Below are 26887 nucleotides of genomic sequence, written 5' to 3'. Positions count from 1 at the left end.
CCTCCTTTATTACTCTCATACGTGAATAGCCATACAGTTACAATAACTAATTATAGTGCCACTAATTGAAATTTATTAATATTAATGTCATTTCAAGATAATACTAATAAATTGATGATTTAGCGTGCATCTGGCTAAAAAGTAGCTAATAATTTACTACACCAGCTCAGGTTTTCAGATTGTCTGGTTTTGTTTAATCCCTATGGGCAATTTCTTCTATGATAGGAGATGCCAAAATCTCTTTAAAGAATTTGCTAGAACGTCTCCCCCCCTCCCCTTCAAGTCAAATCTTTTCAGTTGTTTTCAAATCTCAAGATTGATTGGAGATTCTCACAGACGACAATAAAAAGTTTGAAACACTGACATCTATTTAAGAGAAAATGAAAGTAAAACCCCACGCTACAGGGCTCCACTTGCCACTCAGAAATAATGGATCATCTACATATTCAGGTCAACAGAGTCCTCAGGCCCTGGAATCAGTGGCACATGTGCAGAGATACCTCTCATGACAGCAGCTCTTTAGCACTGCTCAGAGTTTCAGAACCAAACTTCCCTTGTCTGTTCATATAAATATACAACACCCTTTTTATTGAAACCTAAAAGCTGTGTGTTAGATTTGAGTAGTCTAAGTGAGTAAATCAGTTGTCATGCCTACTGCAGGATATTCAGATCATAGTGATGACAAATCTTCTGAACATCTCCAATGCACAGGCAAAATGTATTCTGGCCCTTTCAAATCAACCAGCAGACTCCAAAACTTAAACAAAACCCATGTAATAAGCAAAATACTAATTTTCTCTTGTTTGGATCCCTTAGAGTCTCAAAGTGTAAAATGATGTTCCCACTATGAATGTAGAAGGCTACCCAATAATTTCCTTTCTTAGCAATCTTTTTTCTGAATGCAAGCTTGTCACTTCCCTGCTGCATTGCACTGGGTTTGAGGGGAATGCTGAGTGACAGAAAGCTGCTTCCAAAGCCTCAGACTGTGTGCTTACAACATCCATAGCCTTTGTGCAGCTCCATCCCCAAGAAATCACACTATTAAAATAGTAGAATAAGAATCAGGAGGATGAGGCTTTTATACATTGTTTTCAGAGAAGTACTCAAAACCAAAGGGAAGGTTCTAGATGTGAAGTTGATAAGAATTTCTGTTAACTGCCTTATGGAAGTTATGATTTCACATTAAATTTAGAGAATAATTGTTTTATGCAGTTATATGAAACAAGATAAATTTGTATCAATTTATCTATAAGCAAGTTCAATAGCAATTCTGCCATGAACTTACACAGGACCAAAATTAAGGCATTGTGTCTTTAAGGTTCTCACTCAGGGTATTAACTACAATATATGTGTACCCTTATTAATCTATTTATTATTATGAGGCATATTCCAGAAATTGCTCAAAACTACTTTTCTAAACATCTGAATAGTATCAGCTCCTGTATAGCTGACTATATATATTTTTAAATTTTTGTTACTAATCCAAGCATTAATGTTGCAACCTGAAGCAGTCCCATCCAAATCATTTGTCCTCATCCTTTCTATCAGATTATTTTAATAGTACAGCAGAGGTCTTCAATGACTTTAGGTATTGTTTGTAAGACACTGAAGGGCTACTCCCTGCACATTTAAAACACTACAGTTGCTACTAAACAAAAACAAAAACAGATGACAAAAGAAAGAAAGGAGACCATTCAAGACATGATCTTGAGGGCCTGGTATAGCAGAAGAGAGCTATTGCTGGCAATGGTAACTGCAGCTCACAGGTGGGGCTGTGGTACTGCCTGATGCTAAGAAGAATTTTAAGCATTCCATCATGCCTTAGGAAAGGTGCAAAAACCTGCACAGAGTTTTTCATGCAGTGAGAACTGACAGCTACTGCACGTCCCTTACTCCTTTAGCGCAGCTGAGTGATCAGAAGATTCAGAGAGGCAGGTATGGCACAACTACTGCTTAGGAGAAAAATTATCTGAATGGAATTTGGGAACAACAGAAAATGAAGTCTCTTAAGTGAACTCTTGAATGAGCTCATGCTAATTCAGGAGGAATGCGCTTGGACAAATTAAGAAAACAAAGGCCATGGGTTGTTAGACCTTGCCCAAATTTGAGATCTAAGAAGTCTCAGATGATGGAGACTATGTTACATTTCCAATTATCTGTAGAATCTCCAGAGAAACCTCTCCTAAAATGCCATCTGGCTATTTTGCTAAAACCACAAAGAAAAACTGAGAACATTAAATTTTCCAAAAGAACTGAAGTTGGAGGTGAAGAAAAATACAGCAATCTATTTTGGTTTAGAGTAAAGTTTCAGCCCAGAATTTGAGGGAGACTGTCTCTCATTACAGCTACATGTACATCTAAGTCTGTCAGTCACTTGCTCATTTTTATGAACTTTACATACCCAAGGGTTCTCATAATTCAAGGTTTGGTTCCTGGCACTCAGTTGAGAGGTGGTGTCCCATCACATAATTCCATTAACTGACATGGAGTATTCATAAACCTCAATATTAAATAGGAAGAGAAAGAAGATGAAGCAGGAGAGAAGGAAACAAAGTTCTGATGTTTCCCTAGCACAGGGCAGGCCCTGAAGAAACTAAGAGAAGAGAAAAGGAAAAGGAGGAGGTAGAGGATTGGCTCACTTACCTCTGGAATTACAACACCTTTGCAAACCAATATTCAAAGGTCTGCAGGAAATAGAGGACAGATAAAGGAGGGATAAGGTAGAACTCAAGAGGGAAGAATATGGCAGAAAAAAAGGAAAGGGTCAGAACAGCACTGGTTATGTTTGTTCTGAGTCTGGCTAGAAGGTAATTAATTGAAAGAAACAAATGCACCATACCTTTTCTTTGTCACTGGCTTCTCGAGCCACAGTAGAGCCCTGAAACAGAAAAAATGGATCTAAAAATGTGCATATGTCAGAAACTAATTTGAAAATGTTATAACAGGTCAAAAAGAGGATGAACTGTATCCTTTTGAACTTGAGAAATGTTTTAAAGAAAGGCGATATGGTAGGTAGAATGTCCAGGACTGCTGAACTGCTGCAATCATGTGAAGAAGATGCATCATGAGAGAAGAAAGATGGATTAAATCCTCAAATGCTCTACTTCTATTGTCCTCCTAATTCTTGGAGCTTTTCCTCATCTCTCATCCTCATTTTGAGTGTATCATTCTGGAAGTTCAGTTTGCTTGACAGACTTCTCATCTGTTTTGTTTTTTGGTGCCAATTTAGCTGTATGGGTATGGACTAGCCTATTCTGTATAACTGTCTAGACATTTGTAACACACATTTGAAAAGGATGTCACACAATATGAACACAAAAAGTATTTAGAAGATCATAAAGTACAAACAGGAACAAAGCATGTCACAGCAACATGGAGTAAAAAGAAGAGAAGAGACCAACTGTGGATTCACAAGACTTACAGCGCTTGCCAAAGACATTTTGGATTTTCTTTTTAAATTTATGTTTTAGATTAAAACTAGTGAGCAATATGGTGCTTTCTGAATAACCTGGAGCTGACAAAAAAGAAGACTGTATATATTTCCTTAAAAATTCCTTGGAGCAGGTCCACACCTTTAAATACCCAGCATGTGTTTATCATGTAACAGCAGTGCAAGAAATAACTACAAATATGGTAACTGGGCATTGAAAGATGGGTAAATTAGCTCTGCTGGTTGTTAAAGGGTGTGTATTGTGTAAAGAAGTGCTGGAGTGGAGTCCTACTAGCTTAAAGAATGTGAGGATCCCCAACCACACCCTTCTATAGCATGTTTTATTCTGTTTATGGAAAGAAACTTAGAAAACTCAGAAGTGATGGAGAAAAAAGATATATGAGACAGGATCTCTTAGTTATTATGTATGGCCCTGAAGCAGGGATTTCATTGAATTATTCTTAACTGATAATAAAGCCTGGTAAAAGCCTAACATTTCAGTTTACTCAGGAGACACCTTTTATATTGTATTCTGTGCTCCAACAGATTATTAGGCCAGAAAAAAGATCAACTAAAAACCAAACTGAAGGAAAAGAAAAGAAGAGTCACAATAGTAAAAATTAGGGAGGATGTCAAATTTGACATTTGGTAAAAAAATGACATCAAAAGAATTTTAACAAAATGCATCCATGGCCAAAAAAATACCCTTGAAATCCTATGCTGATTTGTGGTCTTTTTTTCTTGTATCCACAGAGGTGAGACTCTTGCTACAAAGTGAGTTCTAGACTGGTCAAAAATATTCATGTACAAAAAAGGACTCTGAATCTACAACTGGAGATGACATAGCAAAGAATATCAAGAAAAAGTAATTTATAATAAATTCAGTGTCACTATAAATCTGTTCAGTGAAGGAGTTTGTTTTGAGGAACATGATATTGATGTTAAATTTGAATTTCATGAGAAGTTAAAGCAATGCTGTCCAGCTGGACAAACTGAATAGACTACAGAAGCATTCACAGAGGTAAATAACAAAGAGCTGTTGACACCAATGTTAAGAACATAGTGTAATAATTACTTTTTCTTTCTGTTGTGCTTTCATGCCCTTTTTAACGCATCTGTACATCATGATGCTCTAAATCACAGTTCTCTCAAATTAAAAAAAACAAACTTTCTCTGCTAACAACTGCTGCCAATAATACTGAATATCAGAAAGTAAATTGTTGACAATCTGGAAATCAGTTCTTATAAATCAAGTTCAGTCAACTATCTAAGCAATTGCTAAGGAGACTTGACAGTAGGAAAGGATGGTGCATCACACAGCATTACAAATCTCCTAATACAGAATGATAAATGAGCATCTTAAAGCAAGCTTGCAGATGCACTTAGTGGTTCAGCACATAAAAATTAAATGTATTAGAAAGAAGTAGGTTTCTAAGGGGATACTTTACAGAGGAAATTAAAATACCATCCCTTGGGTAGAAAGACTAAGACTACATTTTGGGTATTTGTTGTAAGACCTGTATACTAACTACTGTCAAAATTACAATGACAGATAAAACTTCTGAAACAAAACTAAAACAGATCTTATGATAAAAACAGATGCTTTGGTTTTTCAAAGACTCTTCTCCTTTTCATTTGAATTATTTTTAAAATATTGGATAAATTATTAAGCTTTTGCCATAGTGGTGTACTTTGCTAGCAGTAGTTATTGAAATGATGCTATTTAGTTGTTTTATAAATGCCCTCTGCAGAATCAACTGTGGCTTTCCATAATGGTCTTAAAAACCTATAAGAAGCAGAATTATTATTGTACTAATGTGAAGGGTTTTACCTTTAACCACTAGCAACGTTTAGCAAACATACCTGGCTAAATTGCTGCACTTAAAAATGCACTAAACAGATAAATTTCTATAATGTCTTTAGTTTTGCTAAACCTAGGTGTAGAGTGAAATAAGTTATGCTGGCTCTTGCATGACACAATTTTAAATTAATTAAAATTCTGAGCAATATTCAAGCATCAGCATAATCTAACATTTATAGTAAAGATTTTCAGCTACTCTGTCAGTTATTTAATCAGCAGTTATTTCTCACCTTTAAATCATATTTTCTATAAACAGATAAACGATGGCTGAACACATTCCTTGTAACAACCATATATACTTCAACTCCATCCACAGTAAGCCGGTACATGCCCAAAAACTGGGGAAGAAGTGTATTCCCATGACACTCCACAATAAACTGCAGAACGAAAAGAAAACAGAAATTAGGATTGACATATATTACATAAATATATATTTAGATTTTAGATATAAAATACCAAGAAACAATTTTTTTTCTGAATATTTGTGTGGTGACAAACCTTCAAAAATATGTAAAAATAAACCTCCTCATGAGGAAGTTATTCTGCTTTGAGGCCAATGTTTAAAAATTAAAATCATAAACTGCTGAACTTATAACTCTTGACTTCCACAGACAGTCTCCTAAAAATAGGAGACTCCACTGGACAGACCTTTTAACTTTTATGTTAACACAAAAAGCAAACCTAAGCAGACAGCAGATATTTGGTAGTTATGTCAAAACCCAAGTATTTTTTTGAACATCACACAGCTGTAACCTGTACTGTGTTGTCCCAGATCATATTTAAATTGTATGTTTCTCCATTCTCAGTATTTGTCTATCATGATGAACACTCATGGTGCTGTCACCAGCAAGGGGTATTATTTATTATCACCAACTTTCTGTTAGTTCCTATGTGGTGGTTGCATTTTGGGGTCAATAGAGCTGAGCAACGAAGTGCAAATTTCCTGTATTTTTTTTTATTTATGAATCCTTATATTTCCTTAAGGTCACCATATTCCATTACAAATAGGCTATTAACCTTGAAAAAATTTGCCACCTGCAACCCATCCTTTTTTTTCTAACCACTTGCCTTAAAAGTATTTGTCCTATTAGAAAGACCACTGGAGGAAGTAGAAAAAGCAGACACACACTGATGATGAGAACTATTGAAGGATGAATTTTTATTCCTAGAATAAAAATGCCCATAGTATATTAATCCTACTCAGAAACATTCACTTATATATTTTGTGGAACCAAGGAAAAGTTAAGCCAATGATGCAAACCAGAAAGGACTCACCAGCTTTCCTCTTTCTGTTAGTACCAAGTCTCAAACAGGAACTTGGAGAAAATGCAAAAACCCAAGGCCCACATAGGAAGCATGAAATCTAACCAACAGTCAGCTTTTAAACATTAATTGCATACTCAAGCTGCTGCTCCTTTGTACCAAAGTGACCCAGTTATTAGAAACACAGATTTTAGAAGAATTTAAAACAAGTTAACTTAATAAGACATTTCATTTCTTTAACAAAGGCAGGTAGTATTTGGTAACAAATAACTGCAACAAAGCTCTTGAAACCTTGGAGATTTTGCAATTTTGGGCTCCTCTGCTAATTTTAATGAATTCTTCTCACTAACTTTATACTGGAATCTGCTCATATCACAGATAGACCTTTTAATTGGCAAAATAAAAACTGACTTAAGACTCCTGAAAACAATCCTGTCCACCAAGAAACAAAGGAAATGAACAACACATATAGAAATTGTTGACTGTCAGTTGAACCCAATTTTGACTGACTCATGAGCCCTGTTAAATCTTCCTGGCACATTTTGTGCTGTAACTCTGCTTTCTGCCTGCCCTGGAGCTGTACTGGAGGTTCAAACCCTAAAGCACAAAGTCACCAATGTAGTTGTGCCACTTCACAGCAAAGTACTTTTAAGCTCCAGCTGCCTATGAATAGGCAAATTATCTTAAGGTGCTGCAGAGACTCAGTGAACACAAATCAGAATCTTAGGAAAGGAGTATGATTGTATGCCCCAAAACACAAATGGAAGTTTGGCAGTAAAAGGTCACAAAAGCAAGGTCAGTCATGAGCAGAGCACAAAGATCGATCAGTTTGCACCTGAGAGGATTTCTGTATTTAAAAAATACTGAAGTTTTAAGTTGAAGTTCTCAGTTTGGAGGATTTTCAGAGTCATAGGGCTGTTAACATCACAAAACAGTTATAACACATTACAGTATACACAACCTATTTTGACCATCCTTTCTGTTAAAGATCCAATCATAAAAGTACTAATCCATACTAGCAAAAATGCATTATTTTTAATAAATGTTAAGTACTTGGCATATATTCTAAAAGTAAATACTTTTTTAAAGCTTTCTATAAAGTAAGAAGGGTTGTTCCCATAGAAACATTTATTAACTGACTTCTACTTTAAGATGATTATGTTCTACAAGATGAAAATGAATCTAGCTTCCAACAAGAATTTAGTGTCACAGAACTTCTAGCTACTCAACTCTTTAATAGACCCAGCTATTCCTAATCTTATTGTTTTTAACTATAGAATTTGAATTAAAATAAATACCATTGTTCCAGTTTTCCATATGGGCATCTGAGATGCAGAGCCTCTACCTGAAATCATACAGAGAGTTTGTGCCATGTGAAGGAATGCCAGCTAGGCATCTTGAGTACCAGACTAGTAACCCTATGCCATTCCTCTCAGCTGTGACTGCCACAGTACTGACACTTAAACTGGCTCTTCAACCCTAGCTACTGCTAACCCTCCAATTTTAACCTTTCTGGTGCCAAGTGTACCCATCTGTAAAATGGCAATGCCATTACCAGAGCACAAGCACCATACCCACTGTAACATCATACAATAAATTACTTGGTTAGCAGTATACAACCCCCTCCAAACTGCTCTGTACTACGTAATAAGGACAAAAAGGCCACTATAGTGAGAGTTGCTTCAGTCCTGTTTGTAGGTTAGGGTTTGCCCTTTGCCAACACTGTTGTTTCATTATCTTAGGGTGCAAACAAAGACTTCTGAAAGGGCAGTGTTACAGCATGGAACACAAGATATGAGAAGCTCTGCTAGTATTGCTTCTCTTGATAAAAAGGGACATGGCCATGCTCTCACAGACTTCTAAGAGACCTGCTCAAAGCAGGCCAGGTACTGCACAGTTGTTTCCTATCTGCTGCTGACTGTGGACACTCATGCTACTGCAATTGAAAGAAAAGCCTCTAAAATTGTTTCAGTGTTTTCTATGACAGTATTTCTTATCCTGATGGGGAGACAAAAGAAAGAGGGAGGAATGCCACTTGCTTTCAGCATCTACAAGGTTGGTCTAGAACTTCCTACCTTTGCAACTATCAATCCCCCATATCTGCATCACAGAGGAGGCAAAACGTGTCATCTGTTTGGGTGGGAGTCCAGCAGGACTTGCACTGGTGACTGTGGTTGGCAGATTTTCAATTTGTCCATCTTGATATAAAGGAAGTAGCAATTTAGTCACCTCAAGGTACTTTTTAGGAATGATTTCCTGAAGTTTCCCACTCACAGCTGGAAAAAAAGTGAGCCTAGAAAATAAGCCAGTACATGCTTAACAGGACTGCTAAATTTCAGTGAAAGAAAAAGACCTTCTCTCCTTTAATTTTTTTCTAAAAAGAACATTAAAACAATTCTACTAAGCAGACTTGCTAAATAAAACTGTAATACTCAGCTAATACATTTACAAGTCTTTATATGCAGCAACAAAATAACTTTTTAAAAATGAGTGTTGTAATAAACACCCCATAATTTTTGTTAATTCAGACAATTTTCATGTTTGTGCACAGCACAAGGACAATATTATTATTAACACAGTAAAGTAACATCAGCATATTGACACGTTTTATCAGCTGTGCAGCACATTTCAAATAAGGAAATTTCTGAACTCTCTTGAACCCCATGCTTCAAGTTGAAAATTAGTAAGAAATTCTTTATGAGCCTATTTTCTCATTAATTTTTGTATAAATACAGCTTCAAGATTCTTAGTAAGAATAAAACTTTACTGACCTAACTAGCTTCTTGCTTCCCTATGGCAATGCTAAATACATAAAAGGATAACATAATGCACACTGTTTATTGGCAAAGAAGTTATACTACTTTTGGCTGTTTTTGGAAAAACACAGAATAAAATTTCTGTTTCTACCATTTCTCCTTTTCCACTTGGAGGTCATCTGTGGAATGATTTGACATCAGTACAGATTAAATCCTGAATTATATCTATCTTTGCTCTATGTGAAAAGTCAGCATTCCTATTTCTCACAGCCCTATTTGGCAAACATTAATTCAGAAATACACAACATGCTCATTCTCTGTTATCCCTTTATATATTATTTTCACGAAGTTTGGTGTCATGATTAAGACAAGCATTTGATAATTCAAGCAGAATTATGTGACAAGTCTATACGTTCACCAGGATACTTCCACTAAAGAAACTGAATAGCAAGTTATGTAATTATTTAAAATTATTTTAGACATTGTGCAGGCCTAGACATTGATAGTAATTTTTGTGCTCAACTTGTTCTTTTATATCCTCTTGTCTGCAGTCAGAAATATCCTTCACTAATTTTGTGTACAAGCATTTGTATTTTGTGCACAAGCACTGACATGTAGAATCACTCCCCCCAAAAAAGACTGAGAACTTGTTCATTTATAAATATTCAATTTATTGCCATTTTCCTGTACCCTAATAATTTCACAGAATATGCATTGGGTACTTATGTGATACATTGAAAGGATTAATTAGCCAAATTACAGCATACACCAGAAAGTTACAGATTTCCAAGGCATATAAAGCTGTTTTCTTCAAATAAGCCATGTAAGAAAGTAATTTATATTAAAAAAGTAATCAATAAATATACAGGTTTTTATATATAAGCCTTGTGATTCACAGCCTTACACTTCACATGGTTTCAGACATGGCCAGTTATTTTTACTTCTAAGTGCAGTGTAATCTCAATGTTACCACCACACGTGATTATCAAGGCTGCAGATCTGTTACCAGGAACATCATACCTCATATTGCTACAGCTGACTCACTGTGAGGATTGATCTCTTCTGAGAAGTGCTGTGCACAACATCAATAACTTATATATACAAAAAACAATAGAAAATACCTGCCTGGTGAAACTCAGGCCTCAAAAGAGCCAGTGCAGCCAAGACCATTCTGCCATTTTGTGTAGTTATTTACCTATGAAATGTCCATCAGAGAAGACTTTCAATGTGGCTTTTTTGGTTACAATTCTAGTCTGTGTGGCCCCTTTGCGTATCAGCCCTCTGCAATTCCATCTGACAACCACTCTAGTGAGTTTCCCATTTTTAGGGTCACCTATAAGCAGAGTGGGCTATTGGATGCAGAGGAAACTCAGACTGTTTGGATGAGAACACGTACATTCTCATGTCTCCTTTTTCTGCCTCTTCTGTTTTTTCAGATCAAAGCTGCTCTAAGTCAGTTATCTTAGCACAGGGCAGAAGCTGTGTTCTGTTGCTGCCTCTAGATTCTGACACAGAACTGCTGAAAGGTTTTTTTCACTGCATTTCTTTGCAAACCTCCCAGAAATCTTCACCTCTCACCATGTGTGGACATAGAGAGTCAAGGACACCATTACATCTTTCTTCATTCATGTTTGTGTTTAAATAACATTACAGTGCTTTGCCTTTTTACCTTTTTCCAGTTTTGTGACATATATGAATGAAACTCACACCAAAAGCAGAGCTGGGGGTTGGGTGGAAGCCACTGATAACCTGTACAGGTACTGATGTGGAGGGAGGATGACAAAACTTTCATGTAGCTCTGATTCAGCACCCTACCAGCTTGACAAGCCCATCTACACCAGTGCAAATTCCTAGGCACCCAGTCCCCACTTTCTTTTCTGGGTTATTCTCCAATCTATGTTGTCATCAATTTTTTGACAAAATTGTTTTTAACCTACTATAATGTTTCTCTATTTCAATATTTATCTCTTTATGATTTTAATTTTTCTCCTACATTCCACACAAAAATCTGCTGCTGTTCCTTGATTCCTGTGTAGCCCTGAACACTGTTACTGGCGCAATTTCTTCCATTTTCACCTTATTGCCTACATTTTCCTCCCTTAAATTTGCTTTCTACTTTCTTTCATATTTTTTCCTGTCCAGCAGCTAAGGTAGTATTTTCCTGCTTTTGTTCTGCCTTTTATTTCTATCTGTTAATGTCTGTCATTTCCTCTTTTTTTTGCTCAATCTATTCTTTCCTTTCTTCCCATTCACTTCCCCATGGCTGCACTGTTTGCTGTGTCTGCTAAATGGGCAGTCCCTCTCCTTCCCCACTATCCACTATTTCTGCTGGTTGCCAGGGAGACAAACAGGCAGTGCAATAGGTGTCAGTTCTGCATACAATTACCTGTGCAGGGAAGAGAACTGTGCCTTCAGCAGGGACAGCTGCCTACAGAAAACCTGAAAGTGACCAGCACTCAGGTCCCTTTTAGGAGCTTTATGCTGGAAGGTTTGTATGCTAACAACTCTCTCCTGTTCACCTGCTTTGAGACGGCTTCTCTTTTCTTTAATTAAGTTACTTGGGTGTAAGCAATGAGAAGTTATCCCTTCTGAAGTAATTTTAATGAAAAAGAAAGAAAGGGTTTAAAAGAGACACTAAAATTGCTTTATTTTATTTTTAGAAATTTCTAACCTGCCCATCATCTGTTCTCAAAGAGCAAAGGACTCCTCTTTTACACCAATTTAAGATTTAAAGCAAGTTAATGTCACTGGAAAGGGCAGAATGTCTTGATTCTGACATTTCAGATACTATAAAATCTGCCTTCAGAATTTTACTCAACTGTTACTGATTTCTGCCCTTGAAAATAACATTTGTACTTTAGAAAATATCTACAAATACAGTAATATCTACAATACATATTTTATATAAATTCATAAACTTTTTGCACAGGACAATATACCAAAAATTATATATATAAACATAACTTGAATATATGATGAAATAGAAAGTTTTCCTTTAGGAGGAAGGAGGGTATTACCCATTCCTTAAACACAGGGTGAAATTCTGACAGCACACTTATCACAGACGACTATGCTGAACTCCTTCTTAACAATGCCAAAGGTAGCAGTAGGTTTTAAATCCATTTTTCTGGTCCATGTCCTTGGGGTCAGGAGGCAAGGTTTAAAACATGATTGCACTAGATTTGGAGGTATTTTCAATGAATATTTGATTTTGCTCTCAAATACTATTTAATATAAACATGCTTTATTAACTTGCACAATTTTAAATGTCCCAACTACATCTATGAGCCCATACAGCAGTAGTTTTCCTATTACTTGAAAGTCTGACCCATTTGAGCATATCAATGGTTCTACTGCATTTGATAAGTAAATGACATTCAGCTGAGTAACACTGAAGAGTGGTGAGAGGAGTTCTAGTCATAACTGACAATATACCAATAATACAAGCAGTCCAAACTGATTGCAAATTATCAATAAATGTGACTAAAAACAGTATTTCAAACCATGTACCAAAAATTATGACAGTAGTTAGAAACTGGCTAGAATGGCTGGTCACAGCATAAGAACCCAGCAGGCCATATATTTGTATTTACCCTAACACTTCAAAACTGAGCTCTAGGCTGTTTTGTCTTTCAAACATAGATAGAAGGCTGATCCATGCATGATGGTCTTTAATAGTCTTGTCATAAAACACAAGATATTCTGCTGCTTTAAACATAGTTAAAAGTATAATTCCTCCTGTTTGCTTAATGGTTTGTTTTGTTCAGTGTTTTGTTGTTTCTTTTTTTTAACTTTGGAAAAGAAAATAATTATCTCTAGTGTTTCTACTCAATACTAAAAGTGTCAGACTCATCTGATGAGTTGACAGAATGTGTCAGTGTTTAGACTGAAGTGTTCACCATCTGTCCGACGTTGTGGGCCTGACTGCCACTTAAAAAAAGGCATCATAGGGTAAATGATTTTGGAAGCCCACAATTTTTGAAAACTCATGATTTTGAATAACAAGTATAATTTATAATTGTCAAGATTATTTACAATTCAACAATTTTAAGTTGGAATCACTATATATACACATATATGCTGTTTCTATAACTTTTCCTAACACTCCTTCAAGCCCAGTTCACTTTCAGTTATTTACACATTTCTAGCATGTAGCCCTGGGCTTGGAACTTATCTTTGATCAGATCATCTTTGACGATTTAAAAACACCACTCTAGATTTGGGATTTTTAAGCTTAAAAGCATCTACAAGCTATGACCTATTCCTGCTCCTTTTGTAAACTGCTACATATACAGACTGTGTAATTAGAACCTCAGTTCCTCCAAGCTCCAAAGAACAGACAGGTTATTACACCTTCAGACAGATGGAGAGGAAGGACTAACAGAACTGCATGGGCTTGTGAACTATACATTTCTATGATGTCCAGTCACTGACAAAATAACCTTCATTTCTGTCTGCCAATGGCAGTGTACATGTCTGTATCTAACCCGTTGGTGACTTTCCAAAAAAGTAACTGATACCTTGAATTAGATTTTGGAGGTTCATGGGAAAAGCTGCTGTGCTATATTTCTCTGCCAACCACACAAACTCCCAGATGCCTCATTGGTAGCTCTGTAGTTCAAAAAGGTGCAAGGAAAACAACAGCTTTTTTTGCAAATGCCAAGATCAAAACTGTTTCGGTGAATGAAGGACACACGGAGTCTCACACTTCTGCATTTTGAGGGCTCCCTCTCAAGCATTCTTCATTTCAAGATAGATGTCTCCTCTGGTATTTATTGTCAAGCAGTTCAAGCAGTCATGGAAAATATTTGACAAGGCTTGATTGGTCCCTAAGCAAAGACAGAGGTGCTTTCAAGGTCTAGAATGATTCTATCAGCCCTGCGCTATTAGCCCTAATAAGGAAACAGGTGAGTAAATATTATGGTTTAAATGAAACTCATTCAGAGTTTCAAACAGGGAAAGGAACCTGGAATGAATTTGCAGAGGAGAGAAAACAAAACCTGAAAGAGATAGTCTGTCATAAATGGCATCATTTCACTCATCCTTATGTCAGAAGAAACAGAAGACAATTACTGCCTTCTTGGGCACTTGAAAGAGGGTGCAAGATAAGGGTTTACAAGACACAGTTCTTAATGGACAAATAATCTAACTTCAGCTCCTTTGGCGGAACAAGGGAGAAAAAGCCTAAAATTCACACAAACCACTTCTCTGGACTTCATGCACCTGAAAAAGGCTGTCCTTTCCAGGACGATCCCTGTACTACCTAACAGGGTATGCACACTCCCTTTCTCAGGAGGCTGAATCTTTCAAATACAGCTCTGCTCTCAGGGCAGACTGGCACAGGGTTTGCTGCAGGGGCATGCCACTAGAAGCTCCAAACCATTCCCAATCCCACTCGGGCTCTGGAACACAGCTCAGCCAGGAATTTTCACATATATGGGGAGTGCTGCTGACAATCAGAGAACTGAAACTGGAGAAAAGCTAACTAGCAGACTTCTCCCTAAAAATCCCATATTTGGCACTCTACTGTACAATTATTAACAATCAAGAAAGATATTGGACAGTAAGGTATGAAAATCAATAGAGGGAACTTGACAATTCCTGTATTGGCAGAAGAGAGTATGCCAAAATAAAACTGAACTCATGAGAACTTGTTTTATTGACAGAGATTTCTACAAGAGTACCAGGACAGCATCTGAAAAGTCTTATGCTACTGCAATGGTGCCATCCTACAGAAGCATAAAGTTACATCCACACCAGTGAAACAGACAGGTCTTGGAGTGTCCTCAGGCATCAGTTCCAGCTGGAATGGAATAACTCACATCAAAGTTATTAACCACCCCTCTAAAAAAAAAGGATGCTTACATTCAAAATCCTGAGTAGGAATATTAACTCATCTTAATTAACACCTTTTATTCTTGCCCAGAATTGTTTGGGAGACAATAATCTGGCCCAAATGAAAACCACAACAGGCACCACTAATGAGCTCAAGTGCCAGTGGGTGGTATCTGGCATTGATAGCACTGCTTGCTAGCAGAAGGCCAATCTGTGTGGGACAACTTGGTCAAGGGAATACTAACACCTTTCCACGAGGACAATGGATTTGCTAGACTTTGAAAAGCAAGTGAAGATAACCTTTGCATGCCTGAAAAACATCTAGAGAAATGGGAGGACAAGCTGCTGTAACTACTGATCCCAAGCATTCAACTTCCAGCAGCAGCACAGAGGACACAGTGACAGCTGTCATTAGAGCTGTGCATTTAATTTAGATCTTGTTCAGTACATTGCTGAAGATACTGAAATGAATTTATTTAAATTAAAAAAATGCAATTATTAAACTGTCTTTAATTTACTTTCTACTTGAGTGCTTCTGTATTTAGTTTTGTACAGTGTTTTCAAGTTCTGAGACAAAAAGAAATACAAGTTGTATCTTTATGAATCTCTTGGAGGCATCAGAGAGAACTATTTTATATGAAAGATTTACTAGTATAAAGTGAAATTAGGTGCCTGGTAGAGATAAATTTCAGATCATTATTCCTTGTAACCTAGCCTAATATGAACCCTGATGTTGGAAAGCATTAATGAAACAGATTCCAAATTGTTAAATTCATTAATGTTAGCACTGTCTTCATTGATACTCTCGAAAAGCAAAATTACTGTTTGGAAAAGCAAAATGACTTTTCAGCTGGATTAACTCTCAAAATCTGTATCATTAATACTAGCTTCTAATGCCAAATGTGAAACAGACTAAAACTTTAATTCTGCTGTACAGTTTCACAGATCAAACCCTTTCACATCAAAACTAAAATAGTAACTTGGAAAACTCATAAAAATAACCCCCAAAATACAATTAGATTTAAATTAGTTTTATAATTTTTTTTAAACTGTCATTAGGAGTTAAGAAAATTTCTGATAGTAATATTTATTCATATTAAAACAAACACACGATGGTCCTACATGTTGTTTAAACAGAGGAACGTCACAGGAAGAGAGAAAAGAGCTCACATCTAACATCCTGAAGGCTTCCCAAGTTACTCTGGACTTGGAAGGCCTTCAGAGGTCTCTCTTTGAGATTTACAAAGATGGCTGGCAATCAGTTCCAAGTATCCTGAAAGAATGCTTTGGCTTCCCACCTCAGAAGTTAAAACTGGTTTTACAAAAGTAATGTATTAAAAAAAACCTACTACAAACAAGAGCATTGCACAACAAAAAATAAAGAACCTAAACAACAGTAAAGAAGCCCAACCCCAAATGTCCTTAAGTCTTTACCTGGAGTTCCAACCCACAGAAAGGAGAGGGAAGATGGAAAGAGGGACAAAACCCCTTTCCTATTGCATAGCATATTTTAGGTGATTTTTTTAGAGGCTTTTGCCTGACTTCTGTAGCTTTAGAACTTATTCAAACAGATGTAGGGCTAAGAAAACTAGCACTGATTTTATTAAAGCCTTTTGTAATTCCCAGGTGCTGCTCTCCTCTGTGCCAGCCACACAGACTATGCACCAGCACAGTATGGCAGCTATCAGCGCTGATTGGAGGGATCTCTGCTGCTCACTTTTAGCTTTACAGTTGTGTATGAAAATTCTCATTATCAAAACCAATTTTTTTAATAGTAGGACTTTTACATTAATAATATCCAATTTTTAATTTCTTATATAATACAACATTAATCTTTGAAATCTGTTGAATAAAATACCTTCAAGCCTGGGAGTCCACCAGCCAAAAGAAAGACCACCTTTTTAGTAAGGCAAAGGACCTTACAGCCTCCAAGTTACCTCTATAATGTAGACATTTCTTTTTTATGAAATGTTAATGCAGGTATTTAGAAAAGTCCATCCTTGTGAATTACAGACATACAGTAAATTGCTGATGCAAAAGGGAAGAAGTCTGAAGTGACTTTCTCCATAATTATTAATTTAAAACTTTTAAGCCTCTAAAAAAGATTGCCATTCTAATATTTAAGAAGACATCCCACACCTTGGTAGAGTTCATTTATTACCTGATGGTACTTCTTGAGTATGTTGTGCATTTCTGCTACATCTTCACTTGTTATAGTTTTGATGATATATCTTTTGTCGTAAGATGTATGAAAGCGGGCACCACTGCGTGCTTGGGAATCATTGGCAAGGGGTGCACTTCTTGTCAATGAATTCTGTCAATTGATTTAAAACAAAAAAAGCATCAAGTCAGACAGAAGTATGTAACTTTCATTTAGAGCACATATAAACAATTTATACTTATTTTAAAATGTTTTTCAATACACCTGCACCAAGCTGAATTCTGAAAAGCATGTATTCACAGACTACATTATCTCGAGAAAACACTTCAAAAATATTCTGAGAAGCATGCTTGAGGAGGATGGTATTGCTCATCAGTGGTTCAAAATCCATCCTCAACATTTAATAAGAATTTATTGGACATTGGTACACGTTATCAGCTTTGGGGAAGAAAACATGCAGTAATTAAAAATCCAGAAAGAAGATTGCATTACACCACAATAATTAAAAAGAGACAATTCATCCATAGTTATAGTTTCACTTAACATTAGCAGGATTTGCTCCTGAGCCAGTGTGCTCTGGTACATAACCAAGATCACAGTTACATTTCTGAGTTCTAGTACCAGAGCTATTCCAATGATTTAATATCTAGAGTTAGGCAAATAACATTGCACAATACCTCCATACTGTCTCAAGAGGAGAAAATTAGTTAATGACTGTACAGCATTTAGAAGAGAGATTAAGGATTGTTTTTAGAGTGAAGTTTAAAATTACTGGTGCTTCAACAGAAGAAAGACAAGCCCTCTGCTTTTTTCAGAGAATAAGTAGTATCTAGGTTAGATTTTTTTAATACTTATAAAAACAACCCCCCCAAAAATCAGACTAAGTATAACAACAACTTTTTGCCTGGAAACATCTTTCTTTACTAATAAGAAAATATGCCAATTGTTATATACTTGAATTGCACTAAAAAAAAAAAGTAGTAACAGCAGCAACACAGCCACGAGAAAACAACGATGCTTTGGACCCCTTGTGTATTTCCATAAATATGAACATACTCTGAAAAGATTAAACAAGTTAATGACTACTACTGAACGCTTCTATGTTTATGAAACAAACTTGCAGTAACCATCTGGGTTATCCCTACTTGTAGCAGAAAACCCCAGCTCCTGCTATGCTTCCTCAGTGTACCATGCTGCACAAACAGCTCTTGTTAAATTGAAATATACCTCCCTTCTTTCCACATTCACATAGCATAATGTTCTCCCTGCTAGGTGAAAAGCCATTTTACTTTCAAAGATAATTTAAATAAAATGTTATATATAAATGCAAACATTGCGGATTCCTAAACAGCAAAAGTTCAGCTCCAAGTTACAGAATGAATGTTTGTGTGGTTCTTGTTGCGACCATGAACTAAGTCACAAAACAGATTTGCACTAGAAGAACAATGATGCTCTGAGAGAGTAATTACCAATACACTCCATCTACCACATTCAGCTACCAAAACCCATACAACCTTGTTTTTGTAGGACTTATATTTTATTTGGAGGTTTTAACCATTGGTAAATCTGTTTACATGCTCTAAGGACTTCAGCAGGAGCTGGACATGCAGATTCAACCCCTGCAACAGAAGGTCAGTAATTACTATAAAGTAATAACCTCAACCAAGAAATTAGGGTAACTATAGCCCCCAGTTTAAGAAGACACTTGAACACATACAATTATGTCTCTGTATTTTGGAGATTCATCGATTTCAATAGGCCTTCAAGCATTGTTTAATTTATCCCAACTGTGGGGTGCTTTCTGAAATCAATTTAACATGAAATAAAACCATTTTCCCACAAGGTTACCTAGTTCAACAGAAATACTCACGAGTAGTGGGAATAACAGTAAATCACGTAAAAGCACACAGCTCTACAAGGGCTTATTAGAATGAAAACTTTAATTATGACATGTAGGAGAAATAAATCTTTTGCACCTCTTTCTATATATTTCTAGGCTTGTACAATGAACCAGAATAATTACTGATGTCTACGATAAAAAGTGACATATTTCTTTATTACCCTCTCTACTCAGTAATGAATGAAAGGATGTGGGTGTTTCTTTAAGGTTTATAAATCAACATTTTTTCTAGACTAATCAGAAGACAGTTTTAGGGACACCACTGCAGACATTGCAGTTCCTTCTCTACACTGGCTTTTGAACAGTCCATTTTAACAAATATATTTCCTGATACACCATCACCTCACACAGTATTGAAGATCGTAGAGAATTCAAGTATTACAGCAGTTTTCTTTGCCTGTTTTCAGATTTTTTTCTGTTGAAATTGACTTCCCACCACTCCATTACTGAAAAGTTTTAACGTAGTGAAGTCTATTCAAGGAAACAAGTATTATAAATTGATTAAATTTTCTTAATGCTACACTTGATACCAGCACTCCATTAATTTTCAAATTGAATTGTGAAGGTAGTGGTAGAAACCCTTTGTGCTCTACAGTCAGAAATTGGTTTTGTTTCCAGGCCTGTATTTAATAGTTCAAGATGAAGAGCTGATAATAGAAGTTATGATCAAAAAAGAAGTACAAATTCAGTTGCCTTCATCACAAATTGAAAATATGATATAATGTAATAATTATTTTTAATTTTAAAAAGAAGTGAACACATGGGTAACCATTAGTGTATGTAATGAATTAAACTACTGCTAAGTTATTCAGCTATAATTCAGTTAGCAATAATAAAGGCTACTGAGTAATTACTTGTTATTGTTCCCAGCAGAAAAGGGTACATTATTCTGAGGTTAACTATTGCAATAAAGCAGTAACCACAGTATTCTGAATGTATTTTTCCCACAGAACTCTAGTCTTCAGACTATAATCTATATAATATAAACCTAGAAAGCAATTAACCTGGCAGGAGACTTAAGTTGTTTAGCTATAAAAAGCTGCAAAAGAGGGTATTGGCTAGTCAGCCACTAAACATCTGAAGGAGGAAAAGAAGGAAAATGTGAAGTACATGAACTCAAGGTTTCAAGTACTCTTAGGGTGTATTTTAATATCTTTCATGAATAGATTTTCATATTTGAGTGAAATACAGGCCTGGGCTGTACTTGGTATAAAAGGGATGTTAGCTGATTGGACATTAGAAAATGTGATGCCCACCTACAAGAAGATCCAGAAGGAAGATCCAGGGAACTACAGGTCTCCCAGTCTGACCTTGGTGCCAGGGAAGGTCATGGAGCACATCCTCTGGAGTGCCACCACACAGCACGCACATGACAGCCAGGGGATCAGGCCCAGCCAGCACAGGTTGGCGAAAGGCAGGTCCTGCTTGCCTGACCTGATCTCCTTTTCTGTGATAAGATGACCACTTAGGGGATGGGTGAAAGGCTGTGGATGCGCCCACCTGCACTTCAGGAAAGCCTCTCCCACCATGTCCCACAGCATCTCCTGCAGGAACTGGCTGCTCATGGCTTGGCTGGGGCTCTGTTGGATGGGTGGGAAACTGTTGGCACGGCCGGGCCCAGAGGCTGCTGGTGAATGGAATTGCACCCAGCAGCGCTGCCCAGGGCTCAGTGCTGGCACAGCTCTGTTTCATGTCTTTGTCAATGACCCACATGAGGGGATCCAGGGCACCCTCAGGCCCTGCAGACACAGCGAGCTGGGTGGGAGTGTTGAGCTGCTGGAGGGCAGGAAGGCTCTGCAGGGGGATCTGCACAGGCTGCACTGATGGGGAGAGCCCAGAGCTCTGAGATCCAACAAGGCCAAGTGCCTGGGGCTGCTCCTGCCCTTGGCTCACAACAACCCCTGCAGCTCCAGCCTGGGGCAGGGTGGCTGCAAAGATGCCTGGAGGGAAAGGGGCTGGGGGTGCTGCTCAACAGCAGCTGAACATGAGCCACAGAGTGCCCAGGTGGCCAAGAGGCCAATGGCATCCTGGCCTGGATCAGCAATGGAGTGGCCAGCAGGGCCAGGGCAGTGATCATCCCCCTGATCATCCTCACTCAGCACTGGTGAGGCCACACCCCCTTGAATTCTGGGTTCAGTTCTGTGCTCCTCACTACAAGAAGGACATTGAGGTGCTGGAGAATGTCCAGGGAAGGGCAATGGAGCTGGGGAAGGATCTGGAGCACAAGTCTGATGAGAAGCAGCTAAGTGAGATGGGATTGTTTAGCTGGAGAAAAGGAGGCTCAGGGGTGACCTTATCATTCTCTAGAACTGCCTGAAAGGAGGGTGCAGCCAGGTGGGAGTTGGGCTCTTCTCCCAGGTAATAAGCAAAAGGACAAGAGGAAATGGCCCGAGGTTGCCTTCATCTAAACAGATCCCTGTTTTTCCAGCAGTAGCTTTTTCTTCCCCTAATGAAAATTTATTCTGCCTATTTGCTAACTATAATAAAAATCAATTTGCAAATACAGCTATCATACCAAAAATGTTGCTAACAAGAAAATACATCTCTGGATAATTATTTAGCTGCACTTTACTTTTTATTAATGCTTTAATGGGTTACAGATAGTGATGCATTTATTTTTTAGTAGGTGGTTATTTTATTAGTAGTTATCTATATCAAGATTAATTAAGAATGCACATAGCTATCATTTTACCACATGCATATTAATTTGTCAGAATAAACCAACCAACTTCATGCTAAGCAGCATCTTTCCATACATGCACAGATAACCCAAGTGCCCTCTCTACAATACTTTGACTACTAATAAATTAAGAGCAAATGTTTAAACATTAAACATGTTTAAATAAAAAACAACCTCTACTTAAACCTTTAATTAAATTAAAGTCTTTGAGGCTTTATTTTTACTAACTCCCCACTCTTGTGATAGCTCTCTGAATACAATGCACTTTTCAGGTATAGAATGTAGTTACTCTGAACTTTAAAAGCATGTAGAACATAGAAGACATTTAATATTACTATTTTCTGTGTTTTCTTTTGATACTTGCCCAAGTTTGTTAAATAAGTGTGGTTTAAAAAGCAGAAAAAATAAATCTAATTATATCATATTGTGCAGATTACTAGTAATTGCCACTTTCTTGTGTTGATAAATACAGTTAAGTTTTGTAGATGATTTTATTTGCAATGGCTAATTCTCCCTTCTGTGAATAGAGAGAAGTTCAAACTCCTCCACAAGTAAACCTTCTGGGTACCTTGCAAAATACCCCATCTCTCAACTATACTAGTTATACTTGTTTATAGATAGAAATCAGTCTTCAGTAGAACACATCTACTGTTGCCTGGTGATGATAACAATGAATCTTTAAGTAGAGCGATAACAAGAACTGGATTCACTGGCAAAGCATCATTAACAAGTAAGATCAAGAAACAGCTTCACTGAAAGGATCAAACTAGGAGATTTTAGGGTCTTCAAAGAGGAAACGATATGGATTTTTAAATCCACTATGATCCACTATGATTTTTCCCTTCTGATGTAGGTGAAACTAACTTACCTGTTGGACTCAGACTGTTCAGGCATCTCATTGAGCCAAACACTAACATTAACACTACAAACATTAACAGTACAAACATTAACTAATATTAACTAAGTTAATAGTACATGTTTTGGAATTGAAGAGATTCTTCATTAGAAAATGTTTCTTTTGTAATTTAAGACACTAAATGGCCAAGAAGGTCCTACACTTAAGCCATATTGAAGCACAGTCATTAGAAAACCTATAACTAGTAAGAAATATTAGAAACACCACATGTGGTATCAAATTTCACTTTTAAGTTAGACTTTATCCAGATAAGTTAACAAGTTTAACTTACTTTGGGGTTATCTTGTGCAAGTTTTTAAGATCTTAAGGCAGACAATAATAAGAAAGTTATGCAGTCATGCTCATTAGACAGACTAAAACCACACATTTATTTGAATTGTACTGCCCTGCTGTCCAGACAGCTATTGGTTACATTGTATAGACTCTTCTGTTACTGTTGAATGCAGTTGTGAGATACAAATGGTAGCTTCTGGGATCCAGACAGCTTTTGCCAGAACACACAGATAAATTTCAGTGATGACTTGTACGAAAAGTAAGAAAGATAAGTTGCACTGTAGACATCTGCGCACAAATTCCTTGGAAGCAAAGCTGATTGAACCTGTCTAAAGAGAGCAGCTGTAGGACTTTTCCTCTGCTGGAATCCTGGAGTAAATTCAGCTAAGAGAGACCCACTGGGGTCCCTGGCAGAAATATGTCCTTCTTAAGTGAGGCATCTCTAGTGGACTAGGGAGGAAATAAATAATGAAATGTAAGCATCTCCCTTTTCCAAAAGGAAAATATAAACGGGGTTGAGGGAGGGGGAAAGGAGAGACACAGAGAGAGAGAGATCATGGCAAATACCAGATTGAATTCCCTCTGGATCTTAATTAGGGGAAGTCTAAGTGGAATATGAACAGATGGGAAATGAGCCACTCCTCACTTAGCACAGACAGATCTATGAGCCACAAAGCCAGAACAGGGAGGATATCCTTCAAAAAATGAAGAGATACAAAAAATGCCCAACCCTTACCGCCCAAGAGCCACAGGTTTGATGTTGTAACAACCCTTGTACCATCACTTTGCTAGGACACAGCTCCTCCCTACCGTGCCAGGAGCCAGCAGAGCATGTCTCTAGCTGTACAACGTTGGAGGTATTAGCCCCATTAATTTAATAAAAATCAGCTGCTTATACAATAGCATTAGTGAGCTCAAAATTCAAAGTAGTAAGGGTCAGACTGCCCTGTACCCTTCAGATTTTCCCAGCCTTCTCCAACTCTTCCACGGTGTGCCTTGGCTCTCTGGCACAATTAAAACATCTGTCAGCCACGCATACCCTGTTCCACTTAACAGCTTCACTTAGCAACTCCCTGCAAGTCTCCTGCTCCGAGTGTGCCAATTCCCCATCCACTTCTCATTTGTGAAGTTTTAATCTTGTGCCTGCTGGTTTTTTGGTCTCAGGAGAAAGAAAAGGTTTTGTACTTTTAAAGTGTGAATACATTCATGAGGTCACTTAAAGACCTAAATTACTTGTGTAATTACTTATACAACTGAAGACACATTTAACATGCCAAACTCACAGATACCTCTGCTAGATAAATTTCTCCATACATTCCTCTCTTTCTCAAATAGTTTCCCTCTGACAAGTCACTGTCTGGAAGCTTAAGTGCCCTTACATAAATGAATATATTAAAAAAAAAATCATCCATACTGCATTGACTAGCAGGCAACTAGAAATATTCATTTCATCTTCAGTGCTGAGAAGCTACAAATCACAAAGAATTTGTCCCATACACATAATTAATTTCTGATAAAATGATAAAAGTAAAAAATAACAAAAAGCTTTAAATATAAATTACTGAACGCTACACCATTTACTAGCACTTAGCTTCCCTGAGAATTCTTGAGAAAAAAAGTTAATGAGTACACCCAAATTACATGTCATCATTTCACCCAAAACCAGGATATTCTTCAGCAAATTACCTAAAAGGTTGTTTAATTTCACTATAGACACTCTCTCTTCTTTCCCAAACCCTCAGCAATCTACACAAAGTTTTATTTCCTACAACAAATATCAAACAGGTAAGGAAAAAGGTTTTTTCCATAGGTGTTTTTAGGACCTGATCTACAATTCTTTGACATTCACAGGAGCTTCTACTGGAGATTTCAACAAAATTTCATAAATTAGAATCCAACAGAACTGCTTCCATCAGAAGCTATTTTAATTCACCCAGCACTTCCTAAATTGAACTCCAATCTCTACTTTTGGATTAGGTAGTTCCAGAAAGGCAGTCTTGATTTTTTTCTATCTTCAAAACACCAAGATCCACCACAACAGTTTTTCTAGTATTTAGCCATTTGTGTTGCTGGAAAGGTGAGTTTAATTCTGAATTTTAATTATATTCTTCTCTGGTCATTCATATTTATTCCTGAAATACCTAGTATTCTTTTTCTGCAAAGATATTCACACACTACTTACTTCTTAACTCTAATTTTTGCAAGTGCAGCAGGTCAGACTCACTCCCAACCAAATGGCATTTTCTATGTCCTTAAATTCCTTTGACACTTTTCTGGTATTTCTTGTACAACCAAATTTCAACTTCCTTTTTTAAAGACTACTAGCATGAAAACTATATATAGTATTAGCTTCAGCTATAAAATAAACAGATGTCAAAAAGAAGCTAGAACTCTTCTGGATCTTCTTTTTATGCCTTCTAATTTATCCACCCTAGGGTGCAGTCACTCCTAATCTGAAGGTCCCCCTAGTGCTAAATTCCCATCCTCTTTGACCTCTTGTTCCTTCTCAGAGCTACCACCTCCCTGAACAAAGCCCTCACCTCTGTAGTTCTGCACCGCTTTTTTAATCATGTAAGTATTCATCTCACCATATTAACAGGATCTCATTTGGACAGGCTCAGAATGTCAGGTGATCAAAGTAGGTTTTGTACAAAATCTTTGACTTTATTCTGCTTCTGGATTTCACTACATGAAATGTCAATTGCTTGTTGACAATTAAATTTTGACTGTTATTTAATTATCCATTATTTATATAATTTTTTTGTTTTTTATTATAAAGCTCTGCAATAATTAGCATTTTAAAAGTCCAAGACACAAAATATCACGGCAAATAGTTCGTAAGAAGAATCCTCAAGAGTCCTTAGACGCCAACTAAAACACTAATGCTTTATCCATTGGAAGTTTATTTTTACTTTACACATTGTTCAATAAAAATAGCAACCTCTTGTAATTAAATAACAATAATGATCTGACACAATGTCAGATATCAACAAAACTAAGCTAATTTCCAGAGAGGCTTTGATTGTTTCTAAGAGTAACAAGTTAAGCTTGTTTGGAGCTATTTTATCTAATTGAAACTATTTTTGTGAAGAAAACACACGGAGCAAAGCCACTGAAGTACAGGAAGAACTTGTCCCCCATCTCACATCATAACTGCAAGCTATATTTATAACTGGCAAAGCATTGCTCCCCTCTTCAAAGACAAACTGCTGGTGAGGCTCTTCTTCTCTGCCCACTTTGCTTAAAATGTTCACAGCATGAATTTTTATCTCCACAGTGGGAGGCCAAGGATTAGCCCCAGTCTCCAAGAGGGTGGAGAGATTTAAAGGTCAATTTAATTAGCTCGTTCTAATCTCTCGCACGTCTAATGTAAATGTCATTGTTTTCTAACTGCTACTTTAGCAAATAAGATTGTATTTTAGAAACTTTGAACACATGAACCGTGTGTTGGATGTAATACAAACACTGTGTAACTAATTTAAAAAGGGATCCTAATAAAAATTGCCATTGAGTCAGACCTTTTCCTAAGAAAGAGAAAAAGGGCAATAGGAAAATTCTGGTGGTAAAGCATAGAGAGCTTTAGAAGAACAGTAATCTTTCAAACTGACTGGCTTAACAGCTTCTCATTGATTTAAATCTTCCCTGTTTCAAGACATCTGGACAAAGGCAAACAACAGTTTCTGGTGCTGTGATCTCATCCAAAAGCTGTGGAAAACTAAAATGAGCTTTACAAGCTCAACGTACCCTAAAGACAAATCAGATCACATCCCAGACTATTTAAGAGTGCCTCTGGGCAAGCTTTGCATGAACAA

General features: G+C 37.0%; 1 protein-coding gene across 1 annotated transcript in view; it reads right to left on the bottom strand.

Annotated features, from left to right (window-relative positions):
- PIP4K2A (phosphatidylinositol-5-phosphate 4-kinase type 2 alpha) overlaps positions 1-26887 on the bottom strand; it is a 107656-nt gene that overhangs the window by 15720 nt on the left and 65049 nt on the right. The window contains exons 4-6 of the mRNA XM_030943844.1: positions 17307-17459; positions 5522-5668; positions 2840-2878 (exon numbers count right to left, since the gene is read on the bottom strand). Of these exons, the coding sequence (XP_030799704.1) occupies positions 2840-2878; positions 5522-5668; positions 17307-17459 (339 nt within the window). The remainder of the gene's footprint in view (positions 1-2839; positions 2879-5521; positions 5669-17306; positions 17460-26887) is intronic.

The sequence above is a fragment of the Camarhynchus parvulus genome, chromosome 2 (assembly GCF_901933205.1).
Source record: "Camarhynchus parvulus chromosome 2, STF_HiC, whole genome shotgun sequence".
Taxonomy (NCBI): domain Eukaryota; kingdom Metazoa; phylum Chordata; class Aves; order Passeriformes; family Thraupidae; genus Camarhynchus; species Camarhynchus parvulus.
This window is presented reverse-complemented; position numbering and strand designations above follow the sequence as displayed.